The following is a 20,719-nucleotide window of genomic DNA, read 5'->3' as shown; positions in this document are numbered from 1 at the left end:
GCTCAGTGGCACTAGAGGTGCAGCACTGGCTGTAACTGTGCCACATCCACACCATAAGCAAGACAGACCGTTCACAGAAGTTGCTTATGGTCATAAACTAATTAAATGAAAAGTGGGAACATGTAGTTCATTGCATTCTTTACTCTTTTAACTGCTCTTTCAGGCTGACAAAGAGGTTATTCAAAGAGGTTACTTGAACATATTTCACAACTATGTGCTTTGCGATAGCATCATTTTTCATTGGTACTCTCTCATTTTTGAAGTTTAATAATTTAAGCTTTTATCTGCTATGCTGCTCACCTCTGGAACCAACTTCCTGATGACATCAAAGGTGCTCCAACTGTAGCCAGTTTCAAATCTAGACTCAAAACCCAACTGTTCTCAGATGCTTTTTGTTAACTGATAAAATGCACTTTTTTGTTTTATTTTTTTTCCTGTGTTCTTTTATGCACTCATTCTTTTTAATCTTACATTTTTCTATGTCCTTTTAACTGTTTTAATGCACTCTACCTTTTTTAATCTCTTATTTTTCTCTTTTATCTGCCCATTTGTAAAGCACTTTGAATTACTAATGTATGAATTGTGCTACATAAATAAACTTGCTCTTGCCTTAATAATAGATATACCATTTATTAGCTTTAGCACTAATCCTTTGACTTTACTTACCACATTTGTTCATCTCGCACAGGTGGTGAGTGTGGGAACCAAAGACAGCCCAGTGCTGGATCCCAGAGGGACTGCCAGAGAGGACGGACCCTTGAGACAAAGGAGGGTGCATGGAGCGCTCAAGGACAACAAAGCCGGGGACTTCCGCCTACCTTTGGTTGGGCCTGGTCTCCGTGGCAACAAGCTTTCTTTGTGCAGAAGCACGGATCACTCCGAGCCCTCCACCAAGCAACATCACCTGTAAGGAGGGCACGTCAAAATGCAAGCCGGGAATCATTCTTCCCATCTGGTACCCAGAGGATCCGTCCATGGGCGACAAGATCGCAAGGGTCATTGTGTACTTTGTGGCCATGATCTATATGTTCCTGGGTGTTTCCATAATCGCAGACCGTTTCATGGCAGCCATTGAGGTCATTACCTCTCAAGAGAAAGAGATCATTATCAAGAGGCCCAATGGTGAGACCACCACAACAACCATACGGGTCTGGAATGAGACTGTATCCAACCTCACCTTGATGGCACTAGGGTCCTCAGCCCCAGAGATCCTCCTCTCTGTCATTGAGGTATGTGGCCATGACTTCCATGCAGGTGAGCTTGGGCCTTCCACCATTGTGGGCAGTGCTGCCTTCAACATGTTTGTCATCATTGGCCTATGCGTGTCCGTCATTCCTGAAGGGGAAACACGGAAGGTCAAGCATTTGCGAGTGTTTTTTGTCACAGCAGCTTGGAGCGTGTTTGCCTACATCTGGCTGTATATGATCTTAGCTGTCTTCTCACCCAATGTAGTTCAGATCTGGGAGGGACTTCTCACTCTTGCCTTCTTCCCCATCTGTGTTATTCTCGCTTGGGTGGCCGATCGCCGGTTGCTGTTCTACAAGTTCATGCACAAGAAATATCGTACAGACAAACACCGGGGTGTGATCATCGAGACCGAAGGTGACCGGTCCAAAGGCATAGAGATGGATGGCAAGATGATGAACTCGCACTTTGTGGATGGAGGAGCTGCCAGCAACCTGATAGGTTTGATTGAAGGGAAAGAAGTGGATGAGTCACGACGAGACATGATTCGCATCCTGAAGGACCTCAAGCAGAAGCACCCAGAGAAAGAGCTCGACCAGCTGGTGGAGATGGCTAACTACTATGCCCTCTCGCACCAGCAGAAGAGCCGTGCCTTCTACCGCATCCAAGCAACGCGCATGATGACAGGAGCTGGGAACATCCTAAAGAAGCATGTGGCAGAGCAGGCCAAGAGAAGTGCGAGTGTGCAGGAGGTGCACGTGGAGGAGCCGGAGGAATTTGTGTCACGTATTGCTTTTGAGCCTTCTGTATACCAGTGTCTAGAGAACTGTGGTGCTGCCATTCTCACCACTGTCCGCAAGGGCGGGGACATTTCCAAGACTATCTATGTGGATTACAAGACGGAAGATGGCTCGGCCAATGCGGGGGCAGACTATGAGTTCACCGAAGGCACGGTGGTGTTCAAACCTGGTGAGGTCGTGAAGGAAATCGCCATCGGAATCATTGACGACGACATCTTCGAGGAGGACGAGCATTTTTTCGTCCGCCTCAGCAATGTCCGTGTTCTAGAGACAGAGGACGAGGTCCTGTCGCCAAACAGCCTGCCCTATCCGAAAGCCATGCTCGGATTCCCCGCTGTCGCCACAGTGACCATCCTGGATGATGACCATGCAGGCATCTTCACGTTTGAAAGTGATTCTGTGCATGTCAGCGAGAGCATTGGCATCATGGAGGTGAAGGTGCTGAGAACGTCTGGGGCAAGGGGCACGGTCATTGTGCCCTTCCGAACCATGGAGGGACTGGCCAAAGGAGGAGGGGAGGATTTTGAGGACACCTTCGGAGAGCTGGAATTCAAAAACGATGAAACCTGGTAAGAATGCTCTCATATTATCTGTGGTGGGAATGAGTGAAGAGAAGATTGGTGCTGTGGATAGGGGTCACAGAATCTCATGTATTGGACACAATTTGGTCTTATTGAATTTTAATGTGAATATTTTATCTTGAGTTGGTTTTTTTTGTCACAAGTATCTTACCTCCCTCAGTTGTCATATGCTCTGTGGTATGCTTTTCAAGTTAAGTTCAAATTATGTGTCATAGGAAGTCTAATGGACTCAAGAGATGAGGGATAGTTTGGCAATATTAACTGGCGGTATTAACTTTAATCCCTGGATCATCCTTAGTCACTTACTCCCGACTCACTTCTCTGTGTGTATGCTAAAACAGGACTGTTCCAAAGCTCCAATGAAAAGTTTCTTTTTTCTTTTTCTTAAACAGTCCAGATATGGAGAAGGTTTGTGACAGGTGTCTATGTGCATGGACATAAATTGCGTCTGTCAGACAGCATAAAGTGAATTAATTGTCATTCTGTTATAATATCTGTTGTGTTTCATCTCCTCTCCCTCTCTTGCATGTCTATCTCCCAGTCGCAAATGGTGGTTCACACCATATGCCTCTCTGTCCGTCTCCGCAAAGAGAATTTGCTTTCGTCAAGTTAATGCTGTTAGCGAGTGTGCATCTGGAACATGCAATATGAATTTGACTTTGCGAGCTGACACTTGGCTCATGGAACAGGCAGTCCTTGTGTAACCTCAGCTGGTATGTCCAAGTGCTCTGTCTTTGTACTGCTGATTCTGACTCTGGTTGCTTCCCGTGGGTCCACTATTTACAGACATGCAAGTTCCACAGTCGGAGAAGGCCTAGTTTTAAATATTTCTTTGTGTTACAACAGAAATGACCAATTATAGTGAATTGGTAATGTTACTTATTTCGAACATTTAATATAATAATTTATGAGCGTAAAATATTATATGCAGAGTTTTCTCAGGTTGTTTGAAGTCAGACATGGCTGCTTTTTAAATTAAACTAAGCTACCTTTCAAAGGCTAATCGAGATTTAAGTGAATATTCTCTCTTCAAAAAATTAAAAAGATGTATTTTGATGCTGTTGGGGTGAGTGACTTATTTGCAGACATCAGTGTATCTCTGATTCTTATAGTTTCCCATTGTGTTAAAAAATAGAGTAATGGATGCTAATCATAGTCTCATAGACTTGAATACAGTTTTCACTGAACTGTTTTGTGTTCAGTTTGACTTTTTGGAATTTGATTTAACATAATTAGTTTTACAACATAGTGATATCACACTTATCACCTTATAGGCTATCTTGTCTCTTTTGTAAATTTCTTTGAAAGTCTGTTAATTGGATTGAATGTCACCAGGTTTGTGTGCTAATTAGCTTGGCATAATCTCAGAAAATCAGAGGTATAACTTTTCATCCCCCCTATTGTTGCCATGGATACATCACATACCTTTTCTCTGGTAATTTACCTAGTCTTGATCTATGATTAGACAGTATAATATAGTGTGGAATCCAATGAATACAAATATGTAATATATATATTTTTTAATTTATTTTTGTAAATGCTCACTGGAAGGGCATTTGGACGATGTTTGTGAGCCAAGGCTCTGATGTAGTCGTCATGGGGACACAGCACTGACCGATCGATCGGAGCGCTGCTCCGAGAAGCCTGCCCTTTGTGATGCAGCAGAACTCCAGCATTTGAAGCAGCACAGTTGAGTTTCCTCTACCACTAGTCTATACTGTTTGTTCCTTCTGTAGACTGTAGAACAACCACAGACACAAGCTAAGAGAACAGTTGTATTCTCAGGCCCTGAAGATGCAATCCAGAGGCTTGCTGTGAAGACCTGTTCAAAACTAGTTAAGCTGCTCTTATAGCGAAAGGACTTACATTGCTCCTTGTTTGGTTTGTTGAAGTAGCCACTCTAACATCTTACCATCACTAATCTAATCTATTCTTCTGAGATCCAGAAATCCTGAAACAAAGGAGAGTGGTTAGTTGAGTGGTCAGGGAGAAGCAGCAAAGTGTTGGTTCAAGGCTAGACACATAACACGGTTTGCTTGAATAACTGACTTTGGGAATTGGCTGTTCTGTGGCAGCTACGCTGAGAAAGAATGAACACACATGATCACTGTTATAGATAATCACAGTGATGAGGAATTAAGAGGTGTAATTAGTAAAACCGTCCATTTGGTCATTCTGTTTACCAGAGGGGAAATGGTAAACAGACATGACTTCCCTCTACAGGCACAACTGAACATCAGGATATGGGAAGTCAATGCATATGGGAAATGATGTTCTTTACTGGGACTTAAAGCACTTCACTTTAAACCTTAGTGCTGTAGGGATAGAGTAATTTGCCAAGAAAAGAGAGATACTTGGCTGGTCAGCTTTGGCCTGTAACCTGCCTGGTTACTCTCTGATGAAAGAACCAGACTCTCTTGGCGCGTTGCAGATGTCTGAGTAACCAAAATGAGTAGGTGTTTCATTAGGTGAAGAGATCATTGCAGACATGTTTGTGGTTTGTAGTCAGCCACACAATTCAAGAGACTGCTCCGTAATCCTGGCAGAAGCACATATATCTGATGCATTGCGGTATCTCATTCCATCTGTTGGAAATATAACATTAAAAACATGTTGGAATGTTATATTTTATGTCATCGTGAGGTATATTTTATTTTATTTTGTGAATGCTTACTGTATACTTAGTATTTGCGGAAAGTTTGGAATGATTTGTTGGCCTAGGTCACTGATGAAAGGTTATGCTGTGGATTTCTCCATGAGGACAATCTTGCACGCACGCACGCACGCACGCGCGCACACACACACACACACACACACATACACACACACACACACAAAACCTCATTCAGCGGCTCCCCTTCAGGGAGAGGGAGCAAAGCATTGTGGGGGAAGAAAGACAGATGAACTCATGAAGATTCCATAATGGATGTGGGTGGATAATTAAGCACACTCATTCATGTGCGATCAGAAAGAGAACAAAAACAAAAAGGCAGCGGAACAGTATTTTGCAAAACTGGAAGCATTTTGACAGAGAGTTCATATCCACAGGAGAATGCTCGAGTAATATGGATAGGCTTTTCCCAGTGTTAGTGGCATGGAGGAGGGGGAGGGACAGGCAGATGCCGGTTCTCCTGGCCCAGAAACACTATTTATAGCACTATTGGAATATTTACCACATGCATGCCTCCTCTACATCCTTACACACACTACATATGATTGTATTTGAGTGCCAGGAGTCTATGACTAAGAGGATGTGTAGGTTGATAAAAATGTGTATTATGCATATGTCAGTGAAAGAGTGGTGTATGTGTACATGTGGCGTGTGTAAGAGAGAGCGAGAGAGAGAGGGAAGCAGAGAGAGCAAGACAGAGACAGAGTATTGAATAATGGCAAATCTCTAGACAGAAACCATTAAATAGTATATTGAGGTAATGTCTTTTTTTTTCAAAACCTGAGCAGACTACTGAATATTTTTTGTTTGGATACATACACGTATTTGTTCAAATAGCTTCTTCATTCTGCTTCCCAGACAGTCTTTTCTCTCTCTCTCTCTCTCTCTCTCTCTCTGTCTGCAATTTACGAGACACTCTCAATCTATTTTGACACTCTTTGGGCCCATTGTTATCAGCAATGCGTGAATTTATTACACCTCTAATCTGTTGCCCTGGGATACGGCTCTTGGAAGGCCAAAATGTCTCTCTGTGCTAAATAAGACCTTTAATAGCTCTTAGCGGCGCTATGGCAGATATGGAGATATAAACTAATGGACAGGAAATCCATCAAGAGGTTCCCAAATACATTATCATGGTCATGTGACGATGGTCATATATTTACTGGCCACTGAGCGATATTGCTTAGTAATAGAGTTTTGTTTTAGGAGCTTTAGGGAAGGTTTAGGAACTTTTCAGTTGTAAGAGGTTGAGTTGGCGGTTTTAACCCCTGCCATAATAATTTGAATATATACAGCCATATTGAGTCCTTATAAGGCATATTCTGCATTTTCTGAGTTAAATCAAATATTTCAGTACTGTGTAACCAGCTCTGTTATCTTCTTTATCAGCGTAGCCTACTCCTCTATAACCTGCAGGATGACATGGTACAACTCTATCCATTGTTTGACCAGTGGGTATAATGGCGCCTTCAGACAGGTCGGTGATACTGTATCTGTATCTGTCTACTACGCGTTTTCCTTTACAGTGGTTGTTTTATGTGAATGAACTTACTGCGCTGAAAGAGCTGATGGCGAGCTTGACGTTAGTTATGCAGAGCTGTGGGCACTAGAGACAGAATAGGAAGTCTCAACATTTATTTGAAGCCAGGAATGCAAGTCATAAAACAGGAGAGCTGGCATTAACTGTGGGTTAATTTTAGATTTTCCAGTCAAAACTCAAAGCCTCTTTATTCACGCCTTCATCGGAAACGGGCATTTGCAGAATTATTATTGGCAGTTTCAAATTCACCAAAAGAATTCTTCCTCTTCTTCTTCTTCTTCTTCTTCTTCTTCTTCTTTTTCTTCTTTTTCTTCTTCTTCTTCTTGTTTTCCGATCATATGAGGATGGTTAGCTTCATTTGGTTGAAGGTCTGTGGTTTTTTGACCCAGTGAAGGCACAACACAGCTGTGAGGTGAGGTGGACTCCATTTCCCAGGAGACACGTGCTCAACCAGCTACCACTGACTTCATAAACAAACGAATGATGTGAAACAAATAAATGAGTGTAGAGGAAAGCTTCAGGTCTTGAGCAGCTGGCACCATCGAACAGTGTCGTTGCATGTGATTTCACATGTTTCAAGAGCAATTACTTTGTCTTTGTAATGCATACGTGCCAAAGATCATTTAAATACTATTATGAGTTGTAATGGTCATGGTTTTGTCAAGTTTTCCAATGGACTGATAATAGCTGATCCCTGTCTCCTGGTGCTCGCATGCATGCATAAACACGCACACGCACACACACACGCACACACACACACACACACACGCGCGCGCGTGCGCACACACATACACACACTAAGCTCCTTTAAAATGGCAGCAGTCACTTCAGAGCTGTCATGGAGAGTGGCAGCACACATGTCCATACTGATCCAGTACCTGCTGACCACTCAGCTTCTGCTCTGCCAAGGCCAACACAGCCATACTGGAATAAACTCAATACACACACACGCGCGCACGCACACGGCCCTCGCAGTTGTGCTGCGGCCAACACTCAAACCATAATCACATCTGACTGTTGGCACTTTGTTAAAAAATTGCTGGGTGTTGTATACACCTAAAATGGAATTATCTGCTGGCATTTGAAACATGCTTTTTCTGTCCCTCAATGAACATAAGATTATTAAATGATAATTCCTGACGTTTGATATGATAAGAATAAATTCTTTCTTCTCGTAACCCACTGACAGCTGTAACTCAAACTGTGACATTGAGCTGCCTGGTTGGGGTGGAGGGGGGTATGCAAGAGGCAGGTGTTAGGCTACAGTGAGAATTTCAGAAACACTGAGGAGGAGGAAGCCAGCGTCACTCTGGAGTAGATCTTTCTATATTTATAAACAGGACAGTATCTCTCCCTCTCTTTCACTATGTTAAAATTTCCTAGTCTGAATTAGCATCAGTTCTGGTGATAAGGTATTGTGGAGGCTATACGCTGTCCTTGTGTCATAGAGAGAGAGAGGGAGAGAGAGAGAGAGAGAGAGAGAGAGAGAGAGCGCTGCCTGAGCCTCCTACACTAATCAGGCCTGTTTTATAAAAGGTCACCATCTCCACATAGCAGTCTTAATGTACTTCATGCCACTAATCCAGAGAAACGTCCCTCCATCTTTACAAAAACTAATCAATACAGGACTCAGAGGAACAGTCAGAGAACTAGGAGGACCAGCGGTAGAGACCAGACACACACACAACACACACACACACGCACACACACACACACGAGCGTGATGATTGCAAATGTTTTGCACCTGTTAACTGCTACCTCTTGCTGTGATACCAGGACAAAAATTCAACCGAAAAACAGACATAATAACAGTCTGGCAGAATGACCAAGATACTCACAGCACGTTCAAAGATGTAAACAGACTCATCAGAGGCACCCTACAGAATGGGATCACACTCTCAGTGCACTTCTGTGCTCAATCTGTCACTCCTGTCATCTCTGCCCTCTCGTCTACCATGTCATAGAGGTCTAACACTTTACCCTATTCTTGGTTCAGTTTGTACCCCGATTTTGGGCCACAGCTTGGTTTGGGTTGAAAGAAAATTTAGCCAGCTCAGAACTGGAGTTTTTCTTTTCTTTTCTTTTCTTTTCTTTTCTTTTCTTTTCTTTTCTTTTCTTTTCTTTTCTTTTCTTTTCTTTTGTTAAACAACATGTTCAAATTTAGCACAAAAACCAACTTTCATAAAAACGTTAACAAAGCTCTTAAAAGAATGAAAATGAAATAAAACTAATCTTCAGTGCCTTTCATTTTAAGGTTCTGATTTTAGAAAATGAGTGTAAGAAAATTACACTTGAGTTTAAAATGGTTATTTTGAGGCTCTTCTCCATGACTGTAATGGGAAGAGATGTAAACACCAGTATCTTTTAAGGTTTCTTCATCAAGACAATAACTGCAAGATTTCTTTGGTCGTACATGTTGGCAAAACGACAGTACAGCCACATTTGGATTGAAATGAGGTGAGTTTGGGGACTATGGCTTGAGCGTGCCATTTCAGCAGAAAAAGAACCACATGACGACTGCAAAACGATGACCCACTGCTCCGACCTTTCCCAGATCAATGCGAGGGCACTGCGATATAAGAAAAAAAACAAGAAGAAGCCAAGAAATGAAATCTGCTTTGTTCCTTTATCTGGATTGCTAAATTCCAGTATAAGTTATCATCTGAGTAATGAGACCACGTATTTTGCTGTTATTTAAAAAAAAAAAAAAAACGATCACTGGGTCGACATCGTCGTCGTTAAAGCTGTTATAACCGTCTGCTCAGTCAAAGAATACGCGCGCTGTATGATAGGCACGCTGCGTATATATGTTCTCACAGAGAGAAATGAAAAGACAAGAGGGGTACCAGCTTCAAATTACGATTAACGTTAACGTTAATGATCAAAAGGGCAAGCCGTGTGGAAGGTTCTCCTATACTAAGAATATGTATCGGGACGGCATCATGTTTAGACAATAAAAGCTTAATGTGCAGGAGCTTAGGTAAAAAAAAAATGTAGTTTTCTAGTTTTCAGTTTTGGTTGTGGGGAAAACATTGCTTTACATTATTATCATACCTTTTAGAAGAAAACTGTGTCTGATGACTTACTGTCACGATGAAGTATTATTATTTTAGGGACCTGTGCTTGTTAAATGACAATATGTCATGAAATGTATCTGTGTATTAGAACAATGAGCATTTATCAGGACGAGGAAGAGAAGGCCCCTGAGCAAATAGTGTGTCTGCAAGACCTGGGAGCGAACACCAAGTGTCCTGTGACTCCATGAGAAAAGTGATCTCCTAAACCCCCACACATGTCCTTGGACTTGTTTGTCTTTCTGTATAGTAAGCTCTGCATTTTTTAACCTCAGTGAGAACTGCGCTTCATCTCTGAGGTGTGCTTCTCCCAAAATACGCATGAAATAAAGTCTGATTCATAATATTTATATTGGTCGATTCTTCTGACGCTTAGCAACTCTCTTCCAGATGGAAGAATTTCCCTCACGTGGTACAAAACTGTTACACCCCCAGTGTCCCAGATATCACTCCTGCAAGGAATTCTGGGCATGTGCGGCTCATGTAGCAGTGGCAGGTGTCAGCTGAAACGACCATTCAGACATTCTATAAAAAAAATAATAAAATAAACAAGGTTGGAAGATGAAACATTTCCCAGGAGATCTAAAACACTGTTTCAACACCAGTTGGGCAATTCCTCAGAGTGATATTATACCCTCAATAAACCACATGCACACACACACACACACACGCACACACACACACTCTCACACACACGGTCACCCTCTCCGTGACTTTTTGACCTTTGCCCTGTGAGTGGTCAGGCCTTGTGGGGGATCATGTGAGTGGAGCTGTCTAGAAAGAGGAGGATCGTCCAGTATTTTCTGTTCTTTAGTTTCTCTACTTTTGTCTTCATCCTTTCTCCTCCTCCCTTCCCTTGTTTTCCGTCTCCTCCGAACACCGTGTGTGGGTGTATGTGTGAGTATACACTCCTTCTCTCTGCTATCCAGTGGATGTCCTTTTTTTTTTTTTTTTTTTTTTTTCATAGTCAGCTCTACCTCTCCCACTTTATTCCTTTCCTCATCCTCCTCTCCCTCTCTCTCTCCTGCATTAGAGCTGGACTGAGAATTTCTGCGGCAGAGGGGTTCTCTCTCTCTCTCTCTCTCTCTCTCTCTCTCTCTCTCTCTCTCTCTCTCTCTCTGTCTCTCTCTCTCTCTCTCTCTCTCTGCTGTGCTGTGCTATGAGGGGATCTCCTCTTGGGCAGCTGGCTGCTCTATATTCCCATGGTGCTGCAGCACGATGCACCAGAATGCATCAGGAACTTCTGACTGCTCTCTCTCTCTCTCTTTCTCTCTCTCTCTCTTTCTCTCTCACACCCGACGCCACCATTTCTTCCCACTGCCCTATGCTGGGGGAAAGTCAGGAAACATTGACTCTTGACTGTGTAAAATTGTTTATGGTAACTGCAATACTGTGACAGTGTGTCACTCTTCCATTAGCATTAGTGCTCAGTGTAAGTGAAACACACATGCTACAGTCAGTGTATTACTTGCATAACAGAACGACCTAACCCAACATTTCAGCAGTAGCTGCTTAGAAAACTCTGTAGAAAATTGCCTTGCCCTTTTTTTGTGTGTGTATATGTGTGTGTTTGCCTTACAGAGAAACACAGGAAAAATCTCTATGTTTGATTCTTAACTCTGTTCACCTCTCCTGTCCTCTCCTTTCCACTCTTCTCCTCTCCCCTCCTCTCCTCTCCTCTCCTCTCCTCTGCTAACATGAAGAAAATATCCAGGCTCTCTGGGGTGCCGTTCACCACTCTGAAAAGACATTTCTGGTGCTAAGCAGAGAGGGAAAAAGTGTGTGTGTGAGTGTGTGTGTAGGTACGTGTGTGCGTGCGTGCGTGTGTGTTTGTGTACGCATTGCTTTTCGTGAGGTGCTGTTTGAGAGAACTAGACGCCCTTAATAATCTGCCTCCTTTACGTGTCTGTTTATCCTCCTGGGAGGAAAACAAGTTGGTTTACATCAGTTTCACTGTTGTTTAGAACAAAACACTCTGCCTTTTCTATTGTTCATTCCACTCCTCTCCCGGCTGTCTGTCTTTACTCTTGATGCGCCGCATAAAGTGAAAGACTGTTGTCTCAGATCCCCTCCCCATCTCTTCCATTTTTACCTTGGCAAAGGTAGAGAGATGAATAGTGGAACAGCTTGGAGGAAGAGGAATAATGTGAATGAATATATTATTACACGTGTCATAAGCAATCATAAGATGCTCATGCATGTTTATAACATAGTTTTTAAACCAGTGATGTCTGACACAGTAGGAGAACTCTCCTCTCCTCTCCTCTCCTCTCCTCTCCTCTCCTCTCCTCTCTTCTCTTCTCTTCTCTTCTCTTCTCTTCTCTTCTCTGCTCTTCTCTCAATGCCTCTCCTTCTCACTTCTGTTTTCTCTCATGTTCTGTTCCGTTATGTTCTAAATTACTGCCTAAACTTGACTCTTCGCAGAGTTTTATTTTTGTTTAAGTTTTGTTCTTTTGTCTCTCATTTCTGGCTGCCAGGGCTGTTTTTTTTTCTTTTTAACTCCCTCCATCCACTCTTTCGAATTCTCTTCCTCCTTGACTAACTACATTTGCTCATTTCGGTCTTTTTATCCTTTGCCTAATTTCTCTTCTTTTGAACTTTTCTGATGAATAATTATAATTCACTCCATTTTATTCCTCCTCTTTTTATATCTATTATTTAAGCCCCTAGCTGTTTCTCCCTTGTGTACTCACTTCCCTCTCTCTCTCTCTCTCTCTCTCTCTCCGTCTTTTTCTCTCTCTTGCTTTCTGCGTGTCTCGTTCTAAATATGTGTCGTCCTATTTCTGTCGCTGCATGTAATTTCACATCCAATTGACCGCTGTGCACAATGCCTTTGGACAGACGTCTTTCATTCTCGGCCAAGACGAGTTTTGGAATATTACTCTTCTCTGTCCTCCATGGTCCGCCATCCCTCTCTCTTATGGCAGGGAGGGGGTAGGGGTGGGGGCAGGGGGGGGGATGTTGGAAACACTGAATTGAAAGGAAAATGAGCTTTGAGTTGTGAGTCTGTTGTGTGTGCGTGCGTGTGTGTGTGTGTGTGTGTTGGTGGGAGGGTGGGGGGGGGGGGGTCTTGATCCCTGTATTTCGGATGTAATCCCTTATACTTAAGTATATTGATTGTAAGGGGCATACTCCATGTTCATGTCACTGACTGCCTCCTCCAGTAAAACAGCTAGCTTCTGCCCTCTGGTATCATTTGTGTGTGTGTGTGTGTGTGTGTGTTAGAGCAGTGGCTAATTGGTATGTGTGTGTGTGTGTTCGCGTGTGTGTGTGTGCGTGTAGGCTACGGTGGCAGGGATATGTGATGTGTCTGAGTGTGTGTCGGCATGGTGATGTGTGACAGGCTCGGGGGGGGGGGGGGGGGGGGGGGCGGAATGTTCCCTCCTGGAGATCCTAATTAAATCTTCAGCAGTGTAAATTCTGTTTGATCCCTCAGCTTCCTCTCAGCAGGCAGACAGGGAATGGACAGAACGTTGCCATCTCTCTCTCTCTCTCTCTCTCTCTCTCTCTCTTTCTGTCTCTGGCTTCGTCTCTCTGATTCCCCACCTTGTCTAGCTCTCATCCTGCGAGTCTCGTCTGTCTATTCATCCCTCCTGCTCTGTATTCATCTCTTTTTCTGTCCTTCATTTGTTACTTACCCCCTGTCTCTGCTCTTATCCTCTGTTAAATCATGGTCCTTTGTATATTTGAATGCATCAGTGAGTCAGAAAGTGTATACATGTACATAATCAGTTTCTGAGATGGATGTCTCTGAGTCTGGATATCACAGTGTGTGTGTATATATATATATATATATACATGTGATTGTTGGTGATTATGTGTATATGTGTGAAAGAGTGTATTTATGTTTCTTTGTGTTAGTTTATATCCGCATGTAAGATTGTATGTATGTCTCCAAGTTGTGTGTGGGTGTTTTAATGTGTGTGTGTGTGTGTGTGTTTACGTGTACGCGCACGTGTTTTGTGTGTATGCATGCGTGTGTGTGTGTGTATGTGAGTGCGTGCATGTATGTGTGAGAGTGTGTGCGTGTGTGCGTGTGTGTGTGTGTGTTTCGTGTACGCGCACATGTTTGTGTGTGTGTGCATCCGTGTGTGTGTGTGCGTGTATGTGAGCGCGTGCATGTATGTGTATGTGTGTGTGTGTGTGTGTGTGCGTGCGAGTGTGTATGCGTGTGTGTGTGCGTGTTTGTATGTGTGTATGCTTCTCTTCTCTTGAGATATTCAGACTCTTTTTGAAGCCTGGTTTGTTTTTCATCTTTTTCCCCCTGTGTAGAAACACGGGCTTTGATCTTGCATTCTTAAAACTCTGTCCTAATTTCTTATGCCACTATTTATCAAACTGTTAATTGAGCAATTACTGTTAATGTGTTTGTGTCAAAGTAAGACACTTCCTCTTTGATTCTATAGTACTTTCCCTCTGTAATGCTTGAGCTGTCTTGTATGATCTTGCTGAAGTGACTGAGTGTGTGTTCTGGCTTAAAGATGTTGGCAGTTGAAGAGAGAACTGGTGCCTGGCACGGTTTGAAGAGACCTCGTTTCTCTGTTCTGATTTAACACAGACAATGCCCTACACTCAGGTAGGGCTCAGTAATGAAGACTTTGATGACATCGTCGATTATGAGGAAGACAGTAAGAAAGATGATGATAATGGTTGCACTGAATATGATGGTGATGATGAATATGTTGTTGATGAGGACGATGGTGACGGTGATGAGGACTATCGCGACAAAAGTGACGGCGATGCCTTGTACCGTGTGTGTATCCATGATGATGATGACGATAGTATTGATGATGAAGAAAACCGTTTTGCCGCGTGCGTCTATGACAAAGACTCAGCTCAGTAAGCCAGTCAGTGAAATGGAATCCTCCATCTGTCAGCTCTGGCCATTTCATCAGACTGTCGATAATGGAAAAAAAGGGAAAGAAAAAAAAAGAACGAAAAAAACCCTTCTCCAGTTCCATTTGGTCTTCGATCAATGAAGCAGTGCCAGGCATGAAGAGAGGCGAAGGGGGAGGAGAAGAAAGCACTGCTGAGATGAGGGGAGAGATGTGGAATACTCCACAGATATGAGGAAAACGCTGTGTAGAGCAACGCCGGCCTTATGTTCTGACGGAAAATCGGAAAGTGATGTTCTCTCTCTCTCTCTCTCTCTCTCTCTCTCTCTCTCTCTGTCTCTCTCTTGCTCTCTCTTTAATGTGTCTGAAACTACCGTATAGTCAGAGTCAGTGGAGTGAAGTTGATTAGATTATTTTAAACAGATGTAAAGCCACATTTATGCATTTCTCTGTGTGTGTGTGTGTGTGTGTGTGTGTGTGTGTGTGTGTGGGGCGGGGGGGGGGGGGGTCTGTATGTGCGTGTGTAAATGCTATCTAAAGAGAAGTCACAGAGAAGGATGATAAGTTGAAGGGAAGTCACAGAACTCTGACTGAATGAATAAAGTGGAGCTCATGAAATGATGATGACTGTACTTTACAACCAGTGTCACACCCACACATTTACATACTGAATGTCACTGCTCCACCTGTGGACGTTTCTGTGTGTGTGTGTGTGTGTGTGTGTGTGTGTGTGCGCGCGCGCGTGCATGCGTGTGTGTGTGTGCGTGTGTGTGTGTGCGTGCGTGCGTGTGTGTGTGTGTGTGTGCGTGCGTGCGTGCGTGCGTGTGTGCGTGAGTCTCTCTTGCTGCCTCCCTCTTTCCATCCCACCTCATCTGTCCACTTCATCTCCCCCACCTTCTCTCTCTCTCTCTCTCTCTCTCTCTCTCTCTCCCTCGCTCTCTCAGAGGTCATATGACACACTGAGATCTCTATTTTGGGCAGGGGACGTAGCTGTAGCGTAGTAGCTAGCTCAGAGACAAGTCTCTCTACATCAGCTGTGTGTGTGTGTCAGACATCAATGGCCCAAACCTGGAGATTTCTCAACATGCACACATGTATTTTCACATGGCAGGGATTAGTCAAAGCCTCGGTTTCCTCATAATAATCCACTTTTGGAAATAACTTTCACAACACATGAAACTGGTGCTCTCTTTCTTTGTCTATCTGTCAGTCTCTCTCTCTCTCTCTTTCTCTGTCTCTCTCTGTCTCTCTCTCTCTCTCTGTTTCATGTATTCACTCCAGATGGTTAGATCCATGATGAATTACCATTTTGTGGTGGGTAGGGTGGTAGTTTAATGGTGATGGATTGAAGATATGTTTGAGGGCAGCTCTGTTGGGGAGAGAGGTGGAAAGAGTGAAAAAGAATCTGGAAAAAAAAGATGAAGAGATTTTTAGGATTTACTTTAACAACAACGTACACAGTAGTAGTTCTCTGGGTGATGTCTAGACAGGGAATTGTACAGGATCGGTGTCTACCACACTCTGCTTTTTAAAACACAAATGGCAGCTAAATGCAGTTTTTGCAATCAACAGCGTTAGTTTCTCAAAGGAATAAGACTCATTTTCAGACACTTGATAGATTACCTCATCTGTTGGAGCGTTGAAATCACCTCCTCTTGTGTCCAGCTCACTCTTTCCCTCTGTCTCTCTCTCTCTCTTACACACACACACACACACACACACATTCTCTCATGCCTAGAACAGTGGCAGTGAGTATGTATAGTAGAGTGGAGATGAGGACCTTAGGACCAGAGGCCTCTCTGTGAATACAGCACTAATTGGAGACACTAATAAAAGAGAAGATGAGAGAAAGAGGGGAGGAAAGGAGTCTGGACATGGACGGTCTCAGTACTGACTGAGAATGTTCAGTGTTGAGGTTTTCAGAGCTTGCCTCTAAAGACTGATGACAGCTTTGATATTAGATTAAAAAAAAAACACAGTCAGCTTTTATTTCATGTGGTCAAGAATGTCTGTTAGGGATGTATACTCTGTGTGTGTGTGTGTGTGTGTGTGTGTGTCTGTGTGTGTATAAGTGTGTACACACACAGATGCGTCTGTCTATCTAAAGGCAGCGTCGACCCAGCACATTCTCCACACATGCCTGAGGGACGTAGCAGACTAGAGTTACACACACTCTACACACACTCACACACAGGGCTCAACTGCAGCTGTGTATTTCTGTTGCTTATAGCGCTGAGTCTAGCTCTTCAGGCTGGGGTTTGCCCTGGGACACTGTCCAATGAAGTACATCTCCAGTACATTGTTGTTTTGAATGAGATTATAGTTTCTGTGTTAATCTTTTCTGGTGGTAGTGAAAGTAAAGGTGTAATGTTAAGTGAAAAGGCCCAATACCCACAGTGTTAAGGTCTTATTCTTGAGTAATTTGGCTCTCTGACAATGTACTTTTTAAAGTGTCTAACTTGAATGTTGCTGCAGACGCTTTTGACCATGAATTGTGTGCTGGTCCGGATAAGGTCATAATGAAAAATGAACAGACTTACCTTACAGCTTTGCTTATGATATAATACATATATATCTTTAGGAAGCATCTTTCTCGTGCAGCGGAAAGACGCTACTCAGGTGCTTGGCAGTCTTCAAAAAGAAAACAGTACACAAAAGCGGATGCATTTAGTCTAAAATAACTCCAGAAAAAAACAAAATGATTGTGCAAAGATCCAATACTGAAATACAATTGGACAAAATGAAATGTAGTGTGTGTATAAACATAAGTGGTCTGCTTTTCTGTGTGAGCATGTGTCTTGAATGATAAGCTTCTGAGAACAAACCTCGTCTTTTTCACAGTACCAAACATTTCCTGTTGTCTTTTGTTTAGCACACCATATTTTCTGTTGTCCTTCCCTCCTCTTTAGTTTTCTGCCTCTGTTTCGTGGGTTTGTTTTTTTTCTCCGCATGTTTTCGATGGTTAACTGCTCTGATGTCGCCATTAGGCCTTTTACTTTGCTGTTTATTACTGTGTGTGTGGCGTCCCACCTGTGTGCTGCTACGGGAATGCAGCACAACGAGGGCTCTAAGACAACAGATATGGGCACATTTTATGCTTCTTTTTTTTTTTTTTGCTTTTGCTCAGCCTTCAGGCCGTCCCTCCACGAGCCTGTCTGAACTTTTTTCTGTATTTTTCTTTCTTTCTTTTTCTTTTTTTCTTAACCTGAACCCACCTGATCGACAGATAAACCCATGACATGGCACGGCGCGTGGAGCAGATTCCCCAAGAAAAAACACTCACTTTGCGGTCACCGTCTCTTGAACCATCATATGCCCGCTGTGCCACAGACCAAAAAAAAAATCTGTGTTTGTGTGTGTATGTGTGTGTGTGTGTGTGTGTGTGTGTGTGTGTGTGTGTGTGTGTGCGTGTGCGTGTCGTGTCGTGTATGTGTATGTGCGTGTGCGTGTGTGTATGTGTGTGCGTCGTGTATGTGTGTGTGCGTGTGTGTGTGTGTGCGTGTGTGTGTGTGTGTGTGCGTGCGTGTGTGTGTGTGTGTGTGTGTGCACACGCGCGCGCGTGTGTGTGTGTGTGTGTGCTCTTGTACTTGTGCAGATTCATTCATTTTGCTCTCACTTCTGCCAGATTGACAGCAGAATTGAGAGATAGATAGAAAGACAAAAAGAGAGAGAGAGGGATGGAGAGGGAGAAAGAGAAAGACAAAGGAGGCAAGACAGACATGAGTCTAAAGAAAGGACAGAGTGGTGTGGAGGGGTGGCTGAATGGTGTGTTTGTGTGTGTGTGTGTGTGTGATCTGCTCTGCGCGTGTGTGTGTGTGCATGGGTGATCTGCTGTCCCTCCAGGACGTCAAACCACCGCTGCTCTCCAGCTGAAGGAGGCTGTGTCTCTATGGCAACCACAGAGAATATGATCTCACAGCACGGATGAAGACTGTGTGCGTGTGCACGCATGAATATGTGTGAGTGTGAGAGTGTGCATATGCATATATGTGTGTTTGAGCTGATATGTCCGTGCAAGTGTGTTTGTGTTTGTCCATCAGTGCAAGCATGCATGTGCATACACACACACCCACACACACACACACACACACACACACACACACACACACACACACACACACACACACACACGGAGTTTGTACTGTAGGCTTTTATTTTTAGCACATTGCTCTTATATAATCAGGGTGACACTGGGGAGAAATAAAGACAGGAAAAAAATCTCCTGCTTTCTCTCTCTCTCTCTCTCTCTCTCTCTCTCTTTCCCTCTCTGTCTCTCTCTCTCTCTCTCTCTCTCTCTTTCCCTCTCTCTCTCTCCCCCTCCCATCCTCATGTGCTGTTTCTCCAGCATCCCGACTCTCTCCTCCATTTATGACCAGATCACCTGCCTCACACAGTTTCTCCTCCCATTCTCCCTCCTTCTCTCTGTTCCAGAGATCTCCCTGCTCACCAAAATGCCCCATCTCTCTTTCTCTCTCTTTCTCCTCTCTCTCTCCTCTCTTTCTCACTCTCTCTCTCTGTTTCTCTGTCTGTCTGTCTGTCTCTCTTCTCTCTCTCCCTCTCTCTGTTACACAACATGCACAGACACTCATCTTTACACACACACACACACACACTTTCTTTTACCAAATGTTTTTATTGTAACATGTTACTGTAACATTGTTTCTCCATGTAACATCACAGTGTCTCTCACATAAGCATGAGCATAAACACAAACACAAAGGCACGCAACAATGCAATGGGACAGAGGTACTTCTTCCTACTATTCCAGGACAGACAGGGCCCCTGGTTGGATCAGAAAAAAATAATAATGACAATAATAACAATAAACAATTTTACACATCGTAAGGTCAGTCCAAGACTTCAGTAAAACCTTAGAAATTCCATAAACGAAGCACATAGCCAGCAACTGTATTGGCCCGTCTAGACAGTGCCGTACTCACAGTGTGCTAGCAGACCTCTGAAACTGGGTTATTGTGTGTTTAGCTTGCAGTAAACAAAAAAAAAATCATTTTCTTATTTGTATTGCTGAGGTTACAGTCTTCTGGAAAGAGTCCAAAAATACATAATTTAGGTCCTACTGATAGCTTCTCATTAGTGGCAGAGGATAAAATATTCATCACTTTCCCTCAAAACACTTGAATGTTGAGACATTCCCAAAGACAGTCAATGCCTTAATGCATTTCACATTTAAAAAGAAACACAGATAAGTCAGATATGTTGCCACTGAAATGATTTAACCACAGCGCTGTAATGTACAATTGCATTATTCGTTAGAACTGAAGTCATTTAAAATGGGTGTTTATGGTTTGTACTCGGGGTTTTGGACAAATCTTTCTCCGTTGCTTTTCAGTAATTTCCTCAAATAAGTCCTTACACCATACGCATCTTTTGTCTTCGGAGGATTCTTGAATCTCAGTTACGGTGATTTGGTAAAAATAGCATATCTTGCATGTCATTGTGTCAATTTAGAGTGGAATTTTCTAGAGTGATAAGATCAGGAAAGAAGAGAGAGCTTTGAGAGAACTTCAGTTGATCTGAAAATATTTGAAGAAATGTTTTGGATTAATGTCAAAGTTGTGTCTCATATCTATCGAGACAGAAGATTCTTATTGTCATACTCACGTACGCATTTATCATCCAATATCTGATGAGGGTTTCATAAAGGTGCCAGCTAAATTTATGTTTAAGTGATAGCGTTGGCATAAAGTATCATTTTTATCCAGTTTGAGTTATTGTGTATTCGTCATGTATTGTATTCTGGCACAAAGAGCGGTGAAACATGTGGATATTATTTTCTAATCCATACATTTCTGTGAAATCTGAATACAAAGAACAATATTTTGTGTGGTGTTGTTGAGGAAAGGGGGCACTCTTTAGGGATTTGTACAGCTGTATTTGGATTTTCTTAGAATACAAGAGTATGAAGGAGTGATATTTGTGAATTTGCATTTGTTTGTGGGAAAATAACTCTTGTTTAGTATGGGCAGAGTACTGTGGCTGAACATTGGATGCCAAATTAGCAGATGGGGCTGT

General features: G+C 43.0%; 1 protein-coding gene across 12 annotated transcripts in view; it reads left to right on the top strand.

Moving 5' to 3' along the window:
• Positions 1 to 776: 776 nt before the first annotated feature.
• slc8a3 (solute carrier family 8 member 3) overlaps positions 777 to 20,719 on the top strand; it is a 52,736-nt gene continuing 32,793 nt past the window's right edge. For 8 of the 12 annotated variants that reach the window (XM_030771786.1, XM_030771790.1, XM_030771789.1 and 5 more), the window contains exon 1: positions 921 to 2,554. In XM_030771786.1, coding sequence (XP_030627646.1) covers positions 975 to 2,554 — 1,580 coding nt within the window. In that variant the 5' untranslated portion in view covers positions 921 to 974. Of the gene's footprint in view, positions 2,555 to 20,719 lie in introns of all 12 variants that reach the window. The other 4 variants (XM_030771779.1, XM_030771778.1, XM_030771784.1 and 1 more) reach the window with 2 other exon arrangements.

This window comes from Chanos chanos, chromosome 4, assembly GCF_902362185.1.
Source record: "Chanos chanos chromosome 4, fChaCha1.1, whole genome shotgun sequence".
NCBI lineage: Eukaryota > Metazoa > Chordata > Actinopteri > Gonorynchiformes > Chanidae > Chanos > Chanos chanos.
The sequence above is the reverse complement of the archived record's forward strand: the minus strand, read 5'-3'. Positions and strand labels throughout refer to the sequence as shown.